The sequence below is a fragment of the Hyla sarda genome, chromosome 1 (genome assembly GCF_029499605.1).
Source record: "Hyla sarda isolate aHylSar1 chromosome 1, aHylSar1.hap1, whole genome shotgun sequence".
NCBI classification, from domain to species: domain Eukaryota; kingdom Metazoa; phylum Chordata; class Amphibia; order Anura; family Hylidae; genus Hyla; species Hyla sarda.
Window position 1 is genome coordinate 407,683,118 of NC_079189.1, and position 19,185 is coordinate 407,702,302.

Sequence of the window (19,185 nt, forward strand, 5' to 3'; positions counted from 1 at the left end):
ATGACATTTTGGTGGCTTCAGAACCAGTTACCAGGTTTCCATAGAGTTATGGTCTCAACATACAATGGTTTCAACATACAATGGTCGTCCTGGAACCGATTAATATTGTAAATTAAGGACCACTGTATGTCCTGGTATCGAAAATAGTAGTTGACTATGCTTTAAAATATGAGGTGCATCAGGCTCCATGCTCACAGCCATGTTACAGCTCAATACAAGCTTGGAACCACAGTGACTCTGTGTGTCACTACACAGGCATCATGTGCATATTCTCAATTTAGTCAGAGATTTGTGATATACTGTACAGAAAAAGACAGAAACAGCATATCGGTGAAAAAAAATATGCACTGTGCTACTTGCTCAGTTCTAGGATAGAATAACATTTTTTTTATAAGACCTAGGAAAAAAAAAGAGAGGATACCATTTCATGTTTGATGGAGATTATTGGCAGGCTGATGTAAAATGAGGACAGATGTCCCAGATACTAAATAATTAACCGATTCATCCTATCTGATAGTGGGACAGTTCTGATGTCTATAAGGTACTGCCTAGAATTAGTTTTTCTTATTCTTGAATTACTTCTTAGATTTCTTATCGTATGTCCCCTCTCCCTTATATGCCCCAACATATCCACAGCCATCAGTCAGTTCTTCACGTCCTGCTAGGCCTTTGCCTTTGCCACTCTCATCAAAACGTTCCTTGTGTGATCCGGTATACTTTGATGTGTTTGTTAGACGATCCACGGCCCCTGCAGTCACAGCTTTCTGTAAAACAGAGCAGAGTTATGCTGTTTATATTAATACTGCAGCTAGTCAAGAAGGAGGGTCCAGCACTGCAGGAACAAAGAGGTTTCAAAGGCAGCTCTCTTTAGAAAGAAGGATCAAATTACCCTCATACAAGAAGACTTGATGTCATTTCTGACAACCTCCTCTCCTGTGGAGATATACAATTACTAGCTTTTAAAGATACAGTGGCATATACAACAATGACAGCCTATAAGCTACTTTTGGGAATGTATATTTAACTTAATAAACAAGATGTTGGTGCTAAATTACTTATACTCCAGTAGTGACAAACAAGACAAGTGTAGAAGTTTTCATGTTATCCTACACCCTTGTTTAATAGTGACAATCTACTAATATAAAAGATATACAGATACTGCATGCTCCCCAACTCACCCATACACATGCACATTTAGCTCAGAGCGAATGTTATTTTAATAGTTAGGAGTCACTGACAGACAGCCGATACCATTTATGTACTAACATAAAAATCATTGGAGGAGATTTATGAAAACCTGTCCAGAGGAAAAGTTGCTGAGTTGCCCATAGCAACCAATCAGATTGCCTCTTAAAAATGAAAGAAGTGATCTAATTGCTATTGGCAACTCTGCTACTTATCCTCTGGACAGGTTTTGATACATTTCTCCCAATGGGATATCTTTTTAATAGAAACATTTACAATATAGTAGCAAGAGTCGTGGCTAGGCAATAATGGCATTTTATTGCTGCACATGAAAGAAACTCCTCCCACCAGCTCTGAGGATTACTATGACAGAAATGTCCATCAGATTCAGGGAACTATTTTTCTGATTGTTCATTGGTGGGTTGTAAAGTCTATGAATGCAAACAAGCAAACAATGAGGGAGATTCCTGAAAAGTCACAAAAGAGTTGCATCGATGCAAACTAAGCCGAAACCTCAGATCATGTCGACCCTGGTGGTAAACATAATCTAAGTAGGTGACAGGAAGTTTGTGCATCAAATTTATCAAACAACATGGGACTTTTGATCAATTTGTTGCACACTAGACCAAAACTCTGTACATTTTAATGTTTAAACTACTGCGGAAAATAGATCAGGATGATAAATTTCCCTCAATCTGTATAGAAACTGTCTACAGACACACCTTTAGAGGGGCCATACTATGGCCATGTACAATTTTTTTTGGAGCTGTATTATGGTCATGTGGTCTCAATGTGTACAACAATTATCAAGTCCTAAGTAAATGGTTCAAAATGATTTGATGAAATATGTTCACCATTATTGTTACAATTGTAGCATGTGATTGGGTTGGAAGCCCCAGTTATGAAGAATAATGGGGATTGAATTGGTCATTATACAACCACATTTTTCTTTTTCTCATCACAACAAACAAACAAACATTTTGTGTAAATGCGGAGCTCAGGTGGACAGGATAATTATTATCTGGATGTCCATCCCGATGAAAAGAAAATCTGTACGTATAAACCCTTAGACTTGTTAATATGTCACATTCCTATTATTATGCACTTTCATGTAAATTTTATGGAGGCACTGGGAGATAAGCTGCCGGCAGACACATCTGTGACAACAACTGAATCAGACAAAAAAAAAAATATTCAAACTGATCTGTTTTTTGGCAGGATACTAACAAATGTCTATTGCCTGAAGAAAGTGTAACAACGAATCACCCATTAGTGCATTTATTGCTAATTCTCACAGGAGTAGTCCTCCTCATAGAACTCTGGTCCACATAGTACTTTGTGTGTCTTTAATTTAATGCAGACAATTTGGTTCCACAGATTCATGTAGATTGAACATCTTCCATCAGTAAAAACAAAGATACAAAAATATGGAAAGCGCTCACCTTCTCCGTGCTCGTGCAATCAGTCCTCCTTCACTGTCTCCAGAATAGAAAAATTCTATTGTAGTCACAGCACCGGTAAAAAATCCATTTATTAGACATCCATTAAAAATTCAGGAGATACAAAAAGTGCAACCAGCATGCTGGAGGTCGAAACCTCCCCCTCTGATGCGTTTCCGCCCTACCGGGCCTTAGTCATAGATCTTCCATCAGTAGTGGCATAACTTGAAGATGTGGGCCCCAATGCAAAAATTGATACAGGGCCCCAAGTTATAATGCTTAATTTACAGCAGTGGTCTACTCCTATGGGAAAGAGCGACCTCATAGGCTCCTCATTTTTCTGCACTCCCATAGTTACATCACTATTCATCATATGTAACATTTTTTAAGTATTAATGCCAGAGTGGAAAAATATACCATACTAAAATACCATAGGTATTGGTGCCTAGAACCATTCAGTATGGCACTGCAGAAACTGTGTGCCACCAGACAAGCTCTTTGTCCATGAGAGTTCATACCATATACACATCATAGCCAACATAATACATAGGGTAAATATAAGTATATAGAAAAAAGAGATGCATACAGATCTCAATAGTATCAAGATATTTTAGTTAGAATGTTCTGCCATTAATTCAATTGGTTTTTAGAGGCATGGCTTATATAAAAAAATTAAAGTGTGGCTAGACATATTCAGACCCTTTTTGTTATTATCCGATCCCAGAAAAATTTATTTGAAACTCTAGTACAGACTACTTCAGACACCAAACCTCCATTTTAAATCACAACAGAAAAATAAAACATTTCAGGCTCCTCAATACCAGCACTTGTTCAGCTCTGGGTGGTGCTTCATTGGGTCCTGATACCGTCCGGCATGAGATTGTTGTGTGCGATGCAAGATGGCACCAGGACCCAGTGCAACAGCGTTCGGAGCTGAACAAGAGCCAGGAGCTAGAATGGTAAGTATACAGCCCACTAACTATTGGATTATTACATTCAATATTGGCTGATATCCTTTCCCATGGAAACAGCGTGGAAATCATATATTGGTGAGGAAAGTAAAAAAAAATCATATTCTCATTATAGAAGCCTGGACCAGAGGTTTACACTCCAGACTATAGTGCTTAAGCCTACAAAAAAATGAATGGGAGAGATCGGGAGGTGTATGAAATGTGAACCCTGAACAGGATTGCTGCTGGGGGGCAGATGAGATGTGAACCCTGAATGTGATTACTGCTGAGGGATCAGATGTAAGCCCCAAATATGATTACTGCTGGGGGATTGTGATTTGAGCCCTGAATGTGATTACTGCTGGGGGATTATGATTTGAGCCCTGAATGTGATTACTGCTGAGGGATCAGATGTGAGCCCCAAATATGATTACTGCTGAGGAATCAGATGTGAAACCCAAATATGATTACTGCTGAGGGATCAGATGTGAGCCCCAAATATGATTACTGCTGAGGGATCAGATGTGAGCCCTGAATGTGATTACTGCTGAGGGATCAGATGTGAGCCCCAAATATGATTACTGCTGAGGGATCAGATGTGAGCCCCAAATATGATTACTGCTGAGGGATCAGATGTGAGCCCCAAATATGATTACTGTTGAGGGATCAGATGTGAGCCCCAAATATGATTACTGCTGAGGGATCAGATGTGAGCCCCAAATATGATTACTGCTGAGGGATCAGATGTGAGCCCCAAATATGATTACTGTTGAGGGATCAGATGTGAGCCCCAAATATGATTACTGCTGAGGGATCAGATGGGAGCCCTGAATGTGATTACTGCTGAGGGATCAGATGTGAGCCCTGAATGTGATTACTGCTGAGGGATCAGCTGTAAGCCCCGAATATGATTACTGCTGGGGGATTGTGATTTGAGCCCTGAATGTGATTACTGCTGGGGGATTATGATTTGAGCCCTGAATGTGATTACTGCTGAGGGATCAGATGTGAGCCCCAAATATGATTACTGCTGAGGGATCAGCTGTGAGCCCCAAATATGATTACTGCTGAGGGATCAGATGTGAGCCCCAAATATGATTACTGCTGAGGGATCAGATGTGAGCCCTGAATGTGATTACTGCTGAGGGATCAGATGTGAGCTCCAAATATGATTACTGCTGAGGGATCAGATTTGAGCCCCAAATATGAATACTGCTGAGGGATCAGATGTGAGCCCCAAATATGATTACTGTTGAGGGATCAGATGTGAGACCCAAATATGATTATTGCTGAGGGATCAGATGTGAGCCCCAAATATGATTACTGCTGAGGGATCAGATGTGAGCCCCAAATATGATTACTGTTGAGGGATCAGATGTGAGCCCCAAATATGATTACTGCTGAGGGATCAGATGTGAGCCCTGAATGTGATTACTGCTGAGGGATCAGATGTGAGCCTTGAATGTGATTACTGCTGAGGGATCAGATGTGAGCCCCAAATGTGATTACTGCTGAGGAATCAGATGTGAGCCCCAAATATGATTACTGTTGAGGGATCAGATGTGAGACCCAAATATGATTACTGCTGAGGGATCAGATGTGAGCCCCAAATATGATTATTGCTGCGGGATCAGATGTGAGCCCTGAATGTGATTACTGCTGAGGGATCAGATGTGAGCCCTGAATGTGATTACTGCTGAGTGATCAGATGTGAGCCCTGAATGTGATTACTGCTGAGGGATCAGATGTGAGCCCTGAATGTGATTACTGCTGAGGGATAAGATGTGAGCCCCAAACATGATTACTGCTGAGGGATCAGATGTGATCCCTGAATGTGATTACTGCTGAGGGATCAGATGTGAGCCCCAAATATGATTACTGCTGAGGGATCAGATGTGAGCCCCAAATATGATTACTGCTGAGGGATCAGATGTGAGCCCTAAATGTGATAACTGCTGATGGATCAGATGTGAGCCCCAAATATGATTACTGCTGAGGGATCAAATGTGAGCCCCAAATATGATTACTGCAAAGGGATCAGATGTGAGCCCCAAATATGATTACTGCTGAGGGATCAGATGTGAGCCCTGAATGTGATTACTGCTGATGGATCAGATGTGAGCCCCAAACATGATTACTGCTGAGGGATCAGATGTGAGCCCTGAATGTGATTACTGCTGAGGGATCAGATGTGAGCCCCAAATATGATTACTGCTGAGGGATCAGATGTGAGCCCCAAATATGATTACTGCAAAGGGATCAGATGTGAGCCCCAAATATGATTACTGCTGAGGGATCAGATGTGAGCCCTGAATGTGATTACTGCTGAGGGATCAGATGTGAGCCCTGAATGTGATAACTGCTGATGGATCAGATGTGAGCCCCAAATATGATTACTGCTGAGGGATCAGATGTGAGCCCCAAATATGATTACTGCAAAGGGATCAGATGTGAGCCCCAAATATGATTACTGCTGAGGGATCAGATGTGAGCCCTGAATGTGATTACTGCTGATGGATCAGATGTGAGCCCCAAATATGATTACTGCTGAGGGATCAGATGTGAGTCCTAAATATGATTACTGCTGAGGGATCAGTTGTGAGCCCTGAATGTGATTACTGCTGGGAGATCAGATGTGAGCCCCAAATATAATTACTGCTGAGGGATCAGATGTGAGCCCCAAATATAATTACTGCTGAGGGATCAGATGTGAGCCCCAAATATGATTACTGCTGAGGGATCAGATGTGAGCCCTGAATGTGATTACTGCTGAGGGATCAGATGTGAGCCCTGAATGTGATTATTGCTGAGGGATCAGATGTGAATATGATTACTGCGGGGGGATTGAGATGTGAGCCCTAAATGTGATTACTGCTGAGGGATTAGATGTGGGCCCCGAATATGATTACTTCTGGAGGATTGAGATGTGAGCCCTGAATGTGATTACTGTTCAGGGGATGAGATATAAACCCTGAAAGTAATAACTTATGGGTGATGATATGGGAGCACTGAATGTAATTCTTGCTGGGGATTTGGGACTCTTGAATGTTATTAGTGTCTGGAGGCGGTGGATGGGATGTGAGGCCTGAACACATTTTCTGCTCTGCAAAAAAATATTATTATGATTATTGTTGTTATTATTATTATTATTATTAATAATAATAAATATTGCCCACAACACACAATGCTTTCTGCACCAGTGAGGAGAGTCATTATGAATCTTTGCTGTCTTCTGCCAGACAGGCTGCTGGCTGCACTTTGGCAGGGCTCGGGCGTCATGCTAAACAGACAGGTTTTTAATTTTCATTTTATCATTTAAAATTAATTAATAGGTATTGTGGATTACTTCATAATAAACGTTTTTGTCTTCTGAAAAAAAAAAAATAATAATCATTTGGTAGGGGTTCCCTGAGGTAAAAAAAAAAAATTTCCTGGGATTTCCCGAGGCTGAATACATTGGAAAACAGTAGCCTAGAGGAACATGTTTGTCTAACTGGCAGGCAAGGGCATGTTCAAAATTCCTATTATAATAGAAAAGACAGCAGTAAAAGTCCAAGAAGGCGTGTAAAACAGAAGCGTTCTGCCTAAAAGAAACATTATTAAACTTTGCTGGCATCTTTATAGCATTACAGGGCCCCTACAACTGTGTATTTGCCTTAATATCCTATTGACCCCATATAACATTTTAATTGATGTAAAAAACAAGTGGGGAAATGTATCAAATATACTGAAGAAATGGCAGATGGGGGCACTCTCAAGGTGTGCAATGTAATCTAAGCCTGTTCTATGGCTCCTATGGATCGTATATACAGATATGACGGCCCGGGGTACTCACGTGAAAACGCCACCTGCGGGGTGCATATTTAGAAAAGCTGCAGTATCGTAGTCATATTATAAAGGAAGGATAATACGCACTCACCGCTAGGCTATGGCTGTCAATCCTAGGAGTCCGGGGACACGAGTGGAGTCGGTGTCTGCATGGAGAGCTCGGAGGCAACACCGGTTGTTTCGCGGGATCAACCCACTTCTTCCGACCTCATTTATCCAGGAAAATTATCAAAACCTATGTAGAATAAGAGTGGTGCAGTTGCCCATAGCAACCAATCAGATTGCTTCTTTCATTTTTTAGAGGTCTTGTTAAAGATTAAAGAAGCAATCTGATTGGTTGTTATGGGCAACAGGTCCTCTTTTACTCTGCACAGGTATTGATAAATATTGCCCCACAATGTCTACAGTGCCTTGCAAAAGGTGTTCAAGCCCCCTTGACTTTTTTCGTATTTTTGTACATTACAGCCTTAAAGGGGTACTCTGCTGCTCAGCATTTGGAACAAACGGTTCCGAATGTTGGAGCCGGGACCATGACATCATAGCCCCACCCCTTTAATGGAAGTCTATGGGAGGGGGCGTGACAGCCGCCACACCCCCTCCCATAGACTTGCATTGAGGGGGCAGGGCATGAAATCATGAGGGGGAGGGGCTAGGATGTCACGAGCTCCCGGCTCCAGCATTCGGAACAGTTTGTTCCAAACACTGAGCAGCGGAGTACCCCTTTAAGTTCAATGTTTTGTTAATCTGAATTTTATGTGATGGATCAGAACACAATAGTCTAAGTTGGTGAAGTGAAATGAGAAAAATATATAAATAAAAGTATTGTTTAGAAATAGAAAAAAGAAAATTGGCATGTCCGTATGCATTCACCCCCTTTGTTAGGAAGCCCATAAAAACCTCTGGTGCAACCAATTACCTTCAGAAGTCACATAATCAGTGAAATTATGTCCACCTGTGTGCAATCTAAGTGTCACATGATCTTTCATTACATATATACACCTTTTTTGAAAAGCCCCAGAGGGTGCAACACCTAAGCAAGAGGCATCGGTAACCAAACACTGCCATGAAGACAAAGGAACTCTCCAAACAAGTAAGGGACAATGTTGTTGAGAAGTACAAGTCAGGGTTAGGTTATAAAAAAAAAATATCAAATCTATCATAACCAAATAGAAAAAACATGGCACAATAGCAAACCTACCAAGAGATGGCCGCCCACCAAAACTCACAGACCGGGCAAGGAGGGCATTAATCAGAGAGCCAACACAGAGACCTAAGGTTACCCTGGAGGAGCTGCAGAGTTCCACAGCAGAGACTGGAGTATCTGCACATAGGACAACAACAAGCTGTACGCTCCATAGAGTTGGGCATAGAGTGGCCAAAAGAAAGCCATTGCTTTCAGCTAAAAACAAAAAGGCACGTTGTGAGTTTGCGAAAAGGCACGTGGGAGACTCCCAAAATGTATGGAGGAAGGTGCTCTGGTCTGATGAGACTAAAATTTTACTTTACGGCCATCAAAGAAAAAACTATGTCTGGCGCAAACCCAACACATGACATCACCCAAAGAACACCATCCACAGTGAAACATGGTGGTAGCAGCATCATGCTGTGGGGATGTTTTTCAGTAGCTGGGACTGGGAAACTGGTCAGAGTTGAGGGTAAGATGGATGGTGCAAAATACCGGCATATTCTTGAGCAAAATCTGTGCATGATTTGAGGCTAGGACAGAGATTCACCTTCCAATGACCCCAAACATACTGTTAACCCCTTCAGGACCAAGCCCATTTTGGCCTTAAGGACCAGAGCGTTTTTTGCACATCTGACCACTGTCACTTTAAACATTAATAACTCTGGAATGCTTTTAGTTATCATTCTGATTCCGAGATTGTTTTTTCGTGACATATTCTACTTTAACATGGTGGTAAATTTTTGTGGTAACTTGCATCCTTTCCTTGTGAAAAATCCTAAAATTTGATGAAAAATTTGAAAATTTTGCATTTTTCTAACTTTGAAGCTCTCTGCTTGTAAGGAAAATGTATATTACAAATAAAAAAAAAATTTATTCACATATACAATATGTCTACTTTATGTCTGCATCATAAAAGTGACGAGTTTTTACTTTTGGAAGACACCAGAGGGCTTCAAAGTTCAGCAGCAATTTTCCAATTTTTCACAAAATTTTCAAACTCACTATTTTTCAGGGACCAGTTCAGGTTTGAAGTGGATTTGAAGGGTCTTCTTATTAGAAATACCCCACAAAAGACCCCATTATAAAAACTGCACCCCCCAAAGTATTCAAAATGACATTCAGTCATCATTTTAACCCTTTAGGTGTTTCACAGGAATAACAGCAAAGTGAAGGAGAAAATTCACAATCTCCATTTTTTTCCACTCGCATGTTCTTGTAGACCCAATTTTTGAATTTTTACAAGGGGAAAAAGGAGAAAATGTATACTTATATTTGTAGCCCAATTTCTCTCGAGTAAGCACATACCTCATATGTCTATGTAAAGTGTTCGGCGGGCGCAGTAGAGGGCTCAGAAGGGAAAGAGCGATAAGGGGATTTTGGAGAGTACGTTTTTCTGAAATGATTTTTGGGGGCATGTTGCATTTAGGAAGCCCTTATGGTGCCAGAACAGCAAAAAACCCTCACATGGCATACCATTTTGGAAACTAGACCACTTGAGGTACGTAACAAGGAATAAAGTGAGCCTTAATACCCCACAGGTGTTTCACGACTTTTGCATATGTAAAAAAAAAATTTTTTTTTCACTAAAATGTGTGTTTCCCCCCAAATTTCACATTTTTCCAAGGGTTAATAGCAGGAAATACCCCCCAATATTTGTAACCCCTTCTCTTCTGAGTATGGAGGTACCCCATAAGTTGACCTGAAGTGCACTATGGGTGAACTACAATGCTCAGAAGAGAAGGAGTCATATTTGGCTTTTTGAGAGCAAATTTTGCTCGGGGGGCATGTCGCATTTAGGAAGCCCCTATGGTGCCAGAACAGCAAAAAATACCCACATGGCATACCATTTTGGAAACTAGACCCCTTGAGGAATGTAATAAGGAATAAAGTGAGCCTTATTACCCCACAGGTGTTTCATGACTTTTGCATATGTAAAAAAAAAAAAAAATTTCCACTAAAATGTGTGTTTCCCCCCTAATTTCACCTTTTTGCAAGGGTTAATAGCAGAAAATACTCCCCAAAAGTTGTAACCCCATCTCTTCTGAGTATGGAGGTACCCCATAAGTTGACCTGAAGTGCACTATGGGCGAACTACAATGCTCAGAAGAGAAGGAGTCATATTTGGCTTTTTGAGAGCAAATTTAGCTCGGGGAGCATGTCGCATTTAGGAAGCCCCTAAGGTGCCAGAACAGCAAAAAAAAACACACATGGCATACCATTTTGGAAACTAGACCCCTTGAGGAACGTAACAAGGGGTACAGTGAGCATTTGCCCCCCACTGGTGTCTGACAGATCTTTGGAACAGTGGGCTGTACAAGTTTTCATTTTCATGGACCACTGTTCCAAAGATCCGTCAGACACCTGTGGGGGGTAAATTCTCACTGCACCCCTCATTACATTCCGTGAGGGGTGTCGTTTCCGAAATGGGGTCACATGTGGGGTTTTGTTTTTTTTGCGTTTGTCAAAACCGCTGTAACAATCAGCCACCCCTGTGCAAATCACCTCAAATGTACATGGTGCGCTCTCCCTTCTGGGCCTTGTTGTGCGCCCCCAGAGCACTTTGCGCTCACATATGGGGTATCTCTGTAGTCGGGAGAAATTGCGTTACAAATTTTGGGGGGCTTTTTTCCCTTTTACCTCTTGTGAAAATGTAAAGTATAGGGCAACATCAGCATGTTAGTGTAAAAAATAAAACATTTTTACACTAACATTCTGGTGTAGACCCCAACATTTCCTTTTCATGAAGGGTTAAAGAAGAAAAAGCCCCCCAAACCTTGTAACGCAATTTCTCCCGAGTACAGCGATACCCCATATGTCGCCCTAAACTGTTGCCCTGAAATACGACAGGGCTCCAAAGTGAGAGCGCCATGTGCATTTGAGGCCTAAATTAGGGATTTGCATAGGGGTGGACATAGGGGTATTCTACGCCAGTGATTCCCAAACAGGGTGCCTCCAGCTGTTGCAAAACTCCCAGCATGCCTGGACAGTCAACGGCTGTCCGACAATACTGGGAGTTGTTGTTTTTCAACAGCTGGAGGATCTGCTTTGGAAACAGTGGTGTACCGGACGTTCTTATTGGGGGAGGGGGGCTGTGTAAGGGTATGTGTATATGTAGTGTTTTTAACTTTTTATTTTATTTTGTGTTAGTGTAGTGTAGTGTTTTTAGGGTACAGTCACATGGGCGGGGGATTACAGTGAGTTTCCCAGCGCAAAATTTGCTGCATCTCAAGATGTGAGAAACCCACTGTAAAAGCCTCGCCCATGTGAATGTACCCTGTACATTCACGGGGGTGGCGGGGCGGGGGGGGGGGGGGGGGCTTGCATCAGCTGTTGCAAAACCACAACTCCCAGCATGCATGGTCTGTTAGTGCATGCTGGGAGTCATAGTTTTGCAACAGCTGGAGGCACACAGGTTAGGAAACACTGAGTTAGAAACAGACAATGTTTCCCAACCAGTGTGTCTCCAGTTGTTGCAAAACTAGAACTCCCAGCATGCCCAGACAGCTGAAGGGCATGCTGGGAGTTGTAGTACGGCAACATCTGAAGGGCCAGATGTTGCTGAACTAAAACTCCCAGCATGCCTGGACAGTCAGTGCATACTGGGAGTTGTAGTTTTGCAACAGCTGGAAGAGCACAGATTGGAGACCATTATACAATGGTCTCCAAACTGGGGCCCTCCAGATGTTGCAAAACTACAACTCCCAGCATGCATGGTCTTTTAGTGCATGCTGGGAGTTATAGTTTTGCAACAGCTGGAGGCACACAGGTTAGGAAACACTGAGTTAGAAACAATGTTTCCCAACCAGTGTGTCTCCAGCTGTTGCAAAACTACAACTCCCAGCATGCCCAGACAGCTGAAGGGCATGCTGGGAGTTGTAGTTCGGCAACATCTGAAGGGCCAGATGTTGCTTAACTAAAACTCCCAGCATGCCTGGACAGTCAGTGCATGCTGGGAGTTGTAGTTTTGCAACAGCTGGAAGAGCACAGATTGGAGACCATTATACAATGGTCTCCAAACTGAGTCCCTCCAGATGTTGCAAAACTACAACTCCCAGCATGCCCAGACAGCCAAAGGCTGTCTAGGCATGCTGGGAGTTGTAGTTTTCAGACTCCTAGAAGCAGCAGTGAAGATCTTCACTGCTGCCTCTGAGGACCACATACTTACCCGTCGCTGCTCGTCCACGTGGCCGGTCCCGCGCTGCTCCTCGGTCCCGCCGCTGGATCAGGTAAGTCCGCCGGTCCCCACGTGTTCCCCCCGAATGCCGCAGGTCCCCGCGAGCCCCTGCAGCCTTCGTCCCCCGTTCTGCCTGACTTCCAGGGGCGGGCAGTGCGGGGGATCTGAACTTTCACCCCAGATCACTGTGATTGGTCCACAGGGACCAATCACAGTGATCGCTGACCAGGACCATCAATTGATGGTCCTGGGGGTGAAGCAGAAGTTGTCCCCTGCTGGAAACAGCGGGACTTCTGCCAGTTAATCCGTGCGATGCTGCGCATCGCCGGGTTAACTGCATGTCATTTATAAACGCCGGGATGCGCGAACGCACTGCACAACCCGGCGTTTATATATGACATTCTGCGGGAAGGGGTTAAAGCAACACTTGAGTGGTTTAAGGAGAAACATGTAAATGTGTTGGAATGGCCTAGTGAAAGTCCAGATCTCAATCCAATCGAAAATGTGTGGTCAGACTTAAAGATTGCTGTTCATAAGCGCAAACCATCCAACTTGTAGTAGCTGGAGCAGTTTTGCAAGGAAGAATGGGCAAAAATCTCATAGAGACTTATCCAAAGTGACTTGGAGCTGTGATTGCCATTAAAGGTGGCTCTACAAAGTATTGACTTTAGGGGGGTGTATAGTTATGCACATTGACTCTCTGTTATTTTGTCCTATTTGTTGTTTGCTTCACAATAAATAAATAAATAAACATCTTCAAAGTTGTGGGTATGTTCTGTAAATTAAATGATCAAAATCCTCAAACAATCCATGTTAATTCCAGGTTGTGAGGCACCAAACTACGAAAAACGTCACAGGGCGTGAATGCTTTTGCAAGGCACTGTATTTGTCCCACAGACCTTACATCAGAATAATACCCAGCTTAAAAATACATTACTACCTGGTGCCACAAGAACACTGCTGTGTTTAATAAATATCAAGCAGAAAAGCCATTTTAGAGTACTTTATCGCTCTGGAGGACCTAGCACAGCTCTACAATATATACACAGCCCCGTGCTCTCAAAGCCCACTTTGCAATTCCTTTTCCCTGTGGTGGTGGTGCTGCAGGGGAACTAAACAGCTGCTGTTAGAGTACCCCACCGATTACAGCTGATCCCTGGGGGTACAAGCAGCAGGACAACTTGTGTTCACCTTACCAACAGAGAAACCTTCAAACAAAAAAAGCATTGTCTAAAGAGGATAATGTCTTTAATGATTAGCATTATGCATGTTTCTTATACAATTGGCTCCTACCAAGCCTATTTGTCCATATTAGACTGGGGCTTACTTTAAAATGATCCAATCTCATTAAACAATGCACTACAAATAAACTACATTGCTCAACATTGAAACTGCAACACCAAAAAGGTCAAGACTTAAATGGGCACTGTCAGATACAAAAACTTTTTATATGTTTTATATGTACATATTGGCAAAACTATAACCTTTCTAATATACTTCATGAAAAAAAGGAGATTTTTTAACACTTACCGTAAAATCTCTTTCTCGAAGGATCCATTGGGGACACAGACCGTGGGTGTATTCTGCTGTCTCTAGGAGGTGTGACACTATGGTAATAAAAAAAGTTGGCTCCTCCCAGCAGGATATACCCGCCTTCAGGCCCTTTGATAATCAGTTTAAGTTCCAGAGCAATAGGAGAGGACCAACAGGTAAAAGAAAACCCAAACTGTTCGAGAACCAGAAGAGAAAAACCTAACTGAACACACCGTCGGACAGAGAACTGAAAAGCCCAAAAAAGGGCGGGAGCTGTGTCCCCCAATGGATCCTTCGAGAAAGAGATTTTATGGTAAGTGTTAAAATATCTCCTTTTCTCTATCGGCTCCATTGGGGGACACAGGCCGTTCCACTGCCGCCTGCAACACTTTAAGGCCCAGACTAGCATCAGCCGATGCAAAGGTATGAACTCGGTAGAACCTCGAGAAAGTGTGCAAAGACGACCAGTTATCCGCCTTGCAAATCTGCGAAGCTGAGGCTCTATTCTGGAGAGCCCAGGATGCCCCAACAGAACGGTAGAATGAGCCACAACCCTGAAAGGAGGAATCTTCCCCTTACTTCCGAAATGGCGGACCGAATCCACCGAGAAATGGGGCCTTGGAAGCAGACTGTCCCTTACGACGAGCTTCCGTAAGGATGAAAAAAAGTAATCACACTGACAAAACGAAGAAGTGATGGAGAGATAAGACCGAACAGCCCGAACTACATCTAGCTTGTGTAGTAAGCGCTCCTTAGGATGAGAAGGAGCAGGGCAAAAAGACGGGAGGACAATGTCCTCATTGAGATGAAAGGCCGAAACCACCTTAGGAAAAAAGGAAGGATCTGGCCGGAAAACAACCTTGTCCTGGTGGATCAACCGAAACAGAGAACGGCAGGAGAGAGCTGCCAATTCAGACACCCTCCGGATGGAGGTGATAGCAACAAGAAACGCCCCTTTCAAAGAAAGGAGGCGGAGAGACACCTCTCTAAGGGGCTCAAAGGGTTTGCCCTGGAGGGCACTCAGAACCAGACTCAAGTCCCAAGGGGGAGAGGGTGACCAATAAGGAGGAACAGCATGCGCCACTCCTTGAAGGAAGGCCCGGACATGAAAATAGAAGCCAAGGGCCACTAGAAAAGAATAGCAAGGGCTCAAACCTGACCTTTAAGGGAACTGAGAGACAACCCCAGTTGCAAAAAGGAGAGAAGACGGGGAACCGAGAAGGTTACAGGGGATAAATCCTGAGTTTCACACAGACGAAAATAAGACCGCCAAGTACGGTGGTAAATTCTTGCGGAGGAGGGCTTACGAGCCCTGAGCATGGCGTGAATGACTTGGGAAGAGAACCCGCGGGCCCTCAAAACCGTCTTACCGACTTACATACAAGTGTGGAGGGGACTGACCTGGGTCCGAAGGGAGCGGACCCCGACAGAAGCGACAGACGTTTGTCCGGCGGGAGGCAATTCGGGCAGAGGCCGTGTCGAAGCGAAAGCCCAAGAAGGTTATAGACTGGGTAGGACAGAGGACTGACTTGTCCAGGTTGACCATCCACCCGAAGCGATCCAGAGTGTGGAGAGTGACGTCCACATTCTCCAGAGTCTGGGCTCTGGTTGGAGCCTTGATGAGAAGGTCGTCCAGGTAGGTATCACCGAGACTCCCCTCGATCATAACAGGCCCATCACTGGCGCAAGGATCTTGGTAAAGACCCGAGGAGCCGAGGCCAGACCGAAGGGGAGTGCTACGAATTGAAAGTGCCCCTCCGGAACCGCAAAGCGAAGGTAACGATGATGGCCTGGAAATATTGGCACATGGAGGTAGGCATCCTTGATGTCCACCGATTAAGTAAATTCCCCTTGTTCCAGGAAGGCCACCACCAAACGGAGAGATTCGATTCGGAAGAGACAGATGAGAAGATGACGGTTGAGACGCTTGAGGTCTAGGATTGGACGCACAGAACCGTCCTTCTTGGGAACCACAAAAAGATTGGAATAGAAAACCCCGGAACCCTTCCCCTGGAGGAAGGGGAACGATAACCCCCTGGAGAAGCAGAGACTGAAGAGCCTCTCGAAATTGCTTCGCCAGAGAAGGCGACCGGGGGTCCAGGATCGAAAAAAGCAATCCCCCGGAAGGGAGGCGAAGTCGATTCGGTACCTGTTGGACACCACGTCCCTGACCCAAGGTCCAGTTGTCTCGAAAAAGTAAGAGACGACCTCTCGCCCGAGAAAAGAGCTGCGGGTGGGGGCCTCACTTCATGCAGAAGTGGGTTTGTGGTTGCCTGATTTGGGCGCAAAACTGCCAGACCGGTTGGAGTCTGACTTCCAAGACGGGCGCGCCCGGATCGAGGGAGCCTTCTTGTCCCGCGAAGGCGCCTGCCCGGACCCTTTGCTGGAGCCAAAGGTTCCGAAAGGAAGAGGACTTCCTTTGGGAAGTAAGGCAAGCCTTATTTTGCGGCAACAAGGAACTCTTACCTCCCGTCGCCTCAGGGATAATCTCATCAAGGCGCCTGCCAAAAGGACGGCCACCGGTAAAGGGAAGCACAGTGGGAGACCTTTTGGAAGCGGCATCCGCATTCCAAGCTTTAAGCCAGAGAGCGGCGGAGAGCCGCTAGGTGACCCACAGCAAGGCAGAACAACGGGCTGACTGCATGGAAGCTGCGCACAGGAAGTCCCCAGATTTAGAGCATTGGAGAGCCAGGACAGATAGATCCTCTGGGGGGGATCCCGCTAAGATATCCTGATGGAGCCTTTGGCACCGCTCCTACAGGGCCTTGCCCATGTCGAGGCGAAGATGGGAAGAAGAGAGGAGCCAGCTGCCTCAGAGGCAAACTTCGATAAGGATTCTACCTTCTTGTCCGTGGAATCCTTGAAGGCAGCGGCATCTGCCAGTGGCAGTGTAGTCGCCTTAGAGATCCGGGAGATTGGTGGATCCACAGAGGGAGGGAAAACCACCTAGGTGACAAAGGCCTTGTCAAATGGATAATGTTCTTGAATCATCTTGATTCCCAGTAACCTCTTGTCTGGAGGTTTCCATGCAGATTCTAGAATATCGTCAAAGTCAGCGTGAGAGCTGAACCTGGAGTGACATCCGAAGATCCTGGGTCCTCTAAGTGAAAGGTGTCTCTTATGGCTGTCACCAATGAGTACACCGTTTCGACTGAATCCGAGCGGTCCTCTGAGTCAGATGCTGGCTCAGAAGCCTCGTCCGCCAGTTCACCAGGAGAATGCAAAGGAGTAGAGGCAGTCCTGGAGGGGGGCGACCCTGACCGGGTACGCCTCTCTGGCGTGGCAGAGCGGCGACTCCGAGAACGTCCTCTGGAGGAGCGACGTTTGTGCCCCGATGACAGGAGGGGCGGGACCCACGAGGGGAACGCCCATGTCTACCTAAAGACTCAATGGAAGAGTCAGACAAGGCACCCCTAGTACGCTTGTCAGAGCGTGAAGTATGTGGAGACGAGGAGCGGCCCTCTCAGAGGCCCTGTGCAGGGTAGACCCCTTCAAGGCAGACACCACTTCCCGGGAGGCCTCAGCCACCGAACGGGAGACTTGGGTCAAGTCAGCCATATGCCGGGTCAGGGAAGAAACCCAGGCTGGTGGAGCGGCTGAATCCACCGTACCCAAAAGGGCACCAGGGGGTACTAGGGGGTCTGGGAGAGCAGTGGAGCAGGCAGGGTAAGTGGGCTCAGCAGAGCCAGGCCTTCAGGCAAAATAAGTCACTGACGTTCCAGGATACTGTTTAGGAGGGAGGAACAGCTCTGGGTACTGACATAATGAGAAAAAAAAGACAGGGACTTTCTCACCCTAGTCTGTGACCCTGGGCAGCTGCAGAGAGGAGAACTCGGCTCCATGCAGCTAGAGTGTCAGCCAATAGGGAGAGAGGGGCGTGCCTGAAGCAGAGGCACTAACTAGTAGGCTCCCCCTAACTGAAATTCGAGCCCACGGCGCTGATTGGAGGCTACTTTGCGCCTCTGAAGAGCTCCGACCGTGCTGTGGGCGGAGCTATGAACTGCCGAGAAGAAGCAGTAATGGCGCCCGCTCCTTTTCCCGAGCGCACATGTCAGCCGCATATGCGCTCGGGGGAACAGAGCGGGCGGCCTGTACGCCGGCAGGGACTGCCGGAGAAAATGAAAGTAAGCCGGCGCTGAGAGCGCCCGGCCCGTACCAGCGCCGCGGCTGTCACCCGCATATAAGGCGCTGCATGAGAAGTGAAAATGAGCCGGCGCTGAGAGCTGTCAGCCGCATATAAGGCGCTGGCGGAGAAAAGAGAGTAAGCCAGCACTGAGAGAGCCCGTACCAGTGCCGCGGCTGACAGCCGCATATAAGGCGCTGCACACACACACACATACAGTGAAAAGCACACACACACACACATACAGTGAAGTGCCCCATAAAATTACATGCCCCCTGAAATGCCACTGCTCCACATGCCCCCTGAAATGCCACTGCTCCCCAGAATAAAAATCCAGCCCCTATAACCTGAAAGGTGGCCCAAAAACAGGGGGTCTCCAGAGGTTGCAAGTCCGTACCTAAGGAGAAAAAGGGGGGAAAGTACTTACCTCAGTCAGAAAAACTTACCTAATGGAGTCTTCAGTGAAGTCTTCAGTCAGCTTTAGTTACCTGCATCACGCCTGGCTGCTATGCGTGAGCGAGGCGAGCAGGGAAATAGGGGGACCCGGACCCATGAGGTACCAACCCAGGCGCTGACCGTTGGCGAGGGGGGGTGAACAGCGCATATACGCAATGTCTGTGCCCCCTCACTCGCAATGGGGAAACAGGGAACCGGAGTCCCTGAGTCCCCACCTGAAAACAGAAAAGAAAAAGGAATTAAAAAACTAACACGTCCCTATACTAGGAAAACAAAAAAATCAGAAGACCTGGTCTGGGGAATTCCAGACC

At 45.5% G+C, this 19,185-nt stretch overlaps 1 protein-coding gene across 3 annotated transcripts in view; it reads right to left on the reverse strand.

Annotated features, from left to right (window-relative positions):
• Positions 1-423: 423 nt before the first annotated feature.
• Positions 424-19,185, reverse strand: part of LOC130278458 (tubulin polymerization-promoting protein family member 3-like) — a 49,390-nt gene continuing 30,628 nt past the window's right edge. For all 3 annotated transcript variants that reach the window (XM_056528619.1, XM_056528617.1, XM_056528620.1), the window contains exon 4: positions 424-764. In XM_056528619.1, the coding sequence (XP_056384594.1) occupies positions 576-764 (189 nt within the window). In that variant the 3' untranslated portion in view covers positions 424-575. The remainder of the gene's footprint in view (positions 765-19,185) is intronic.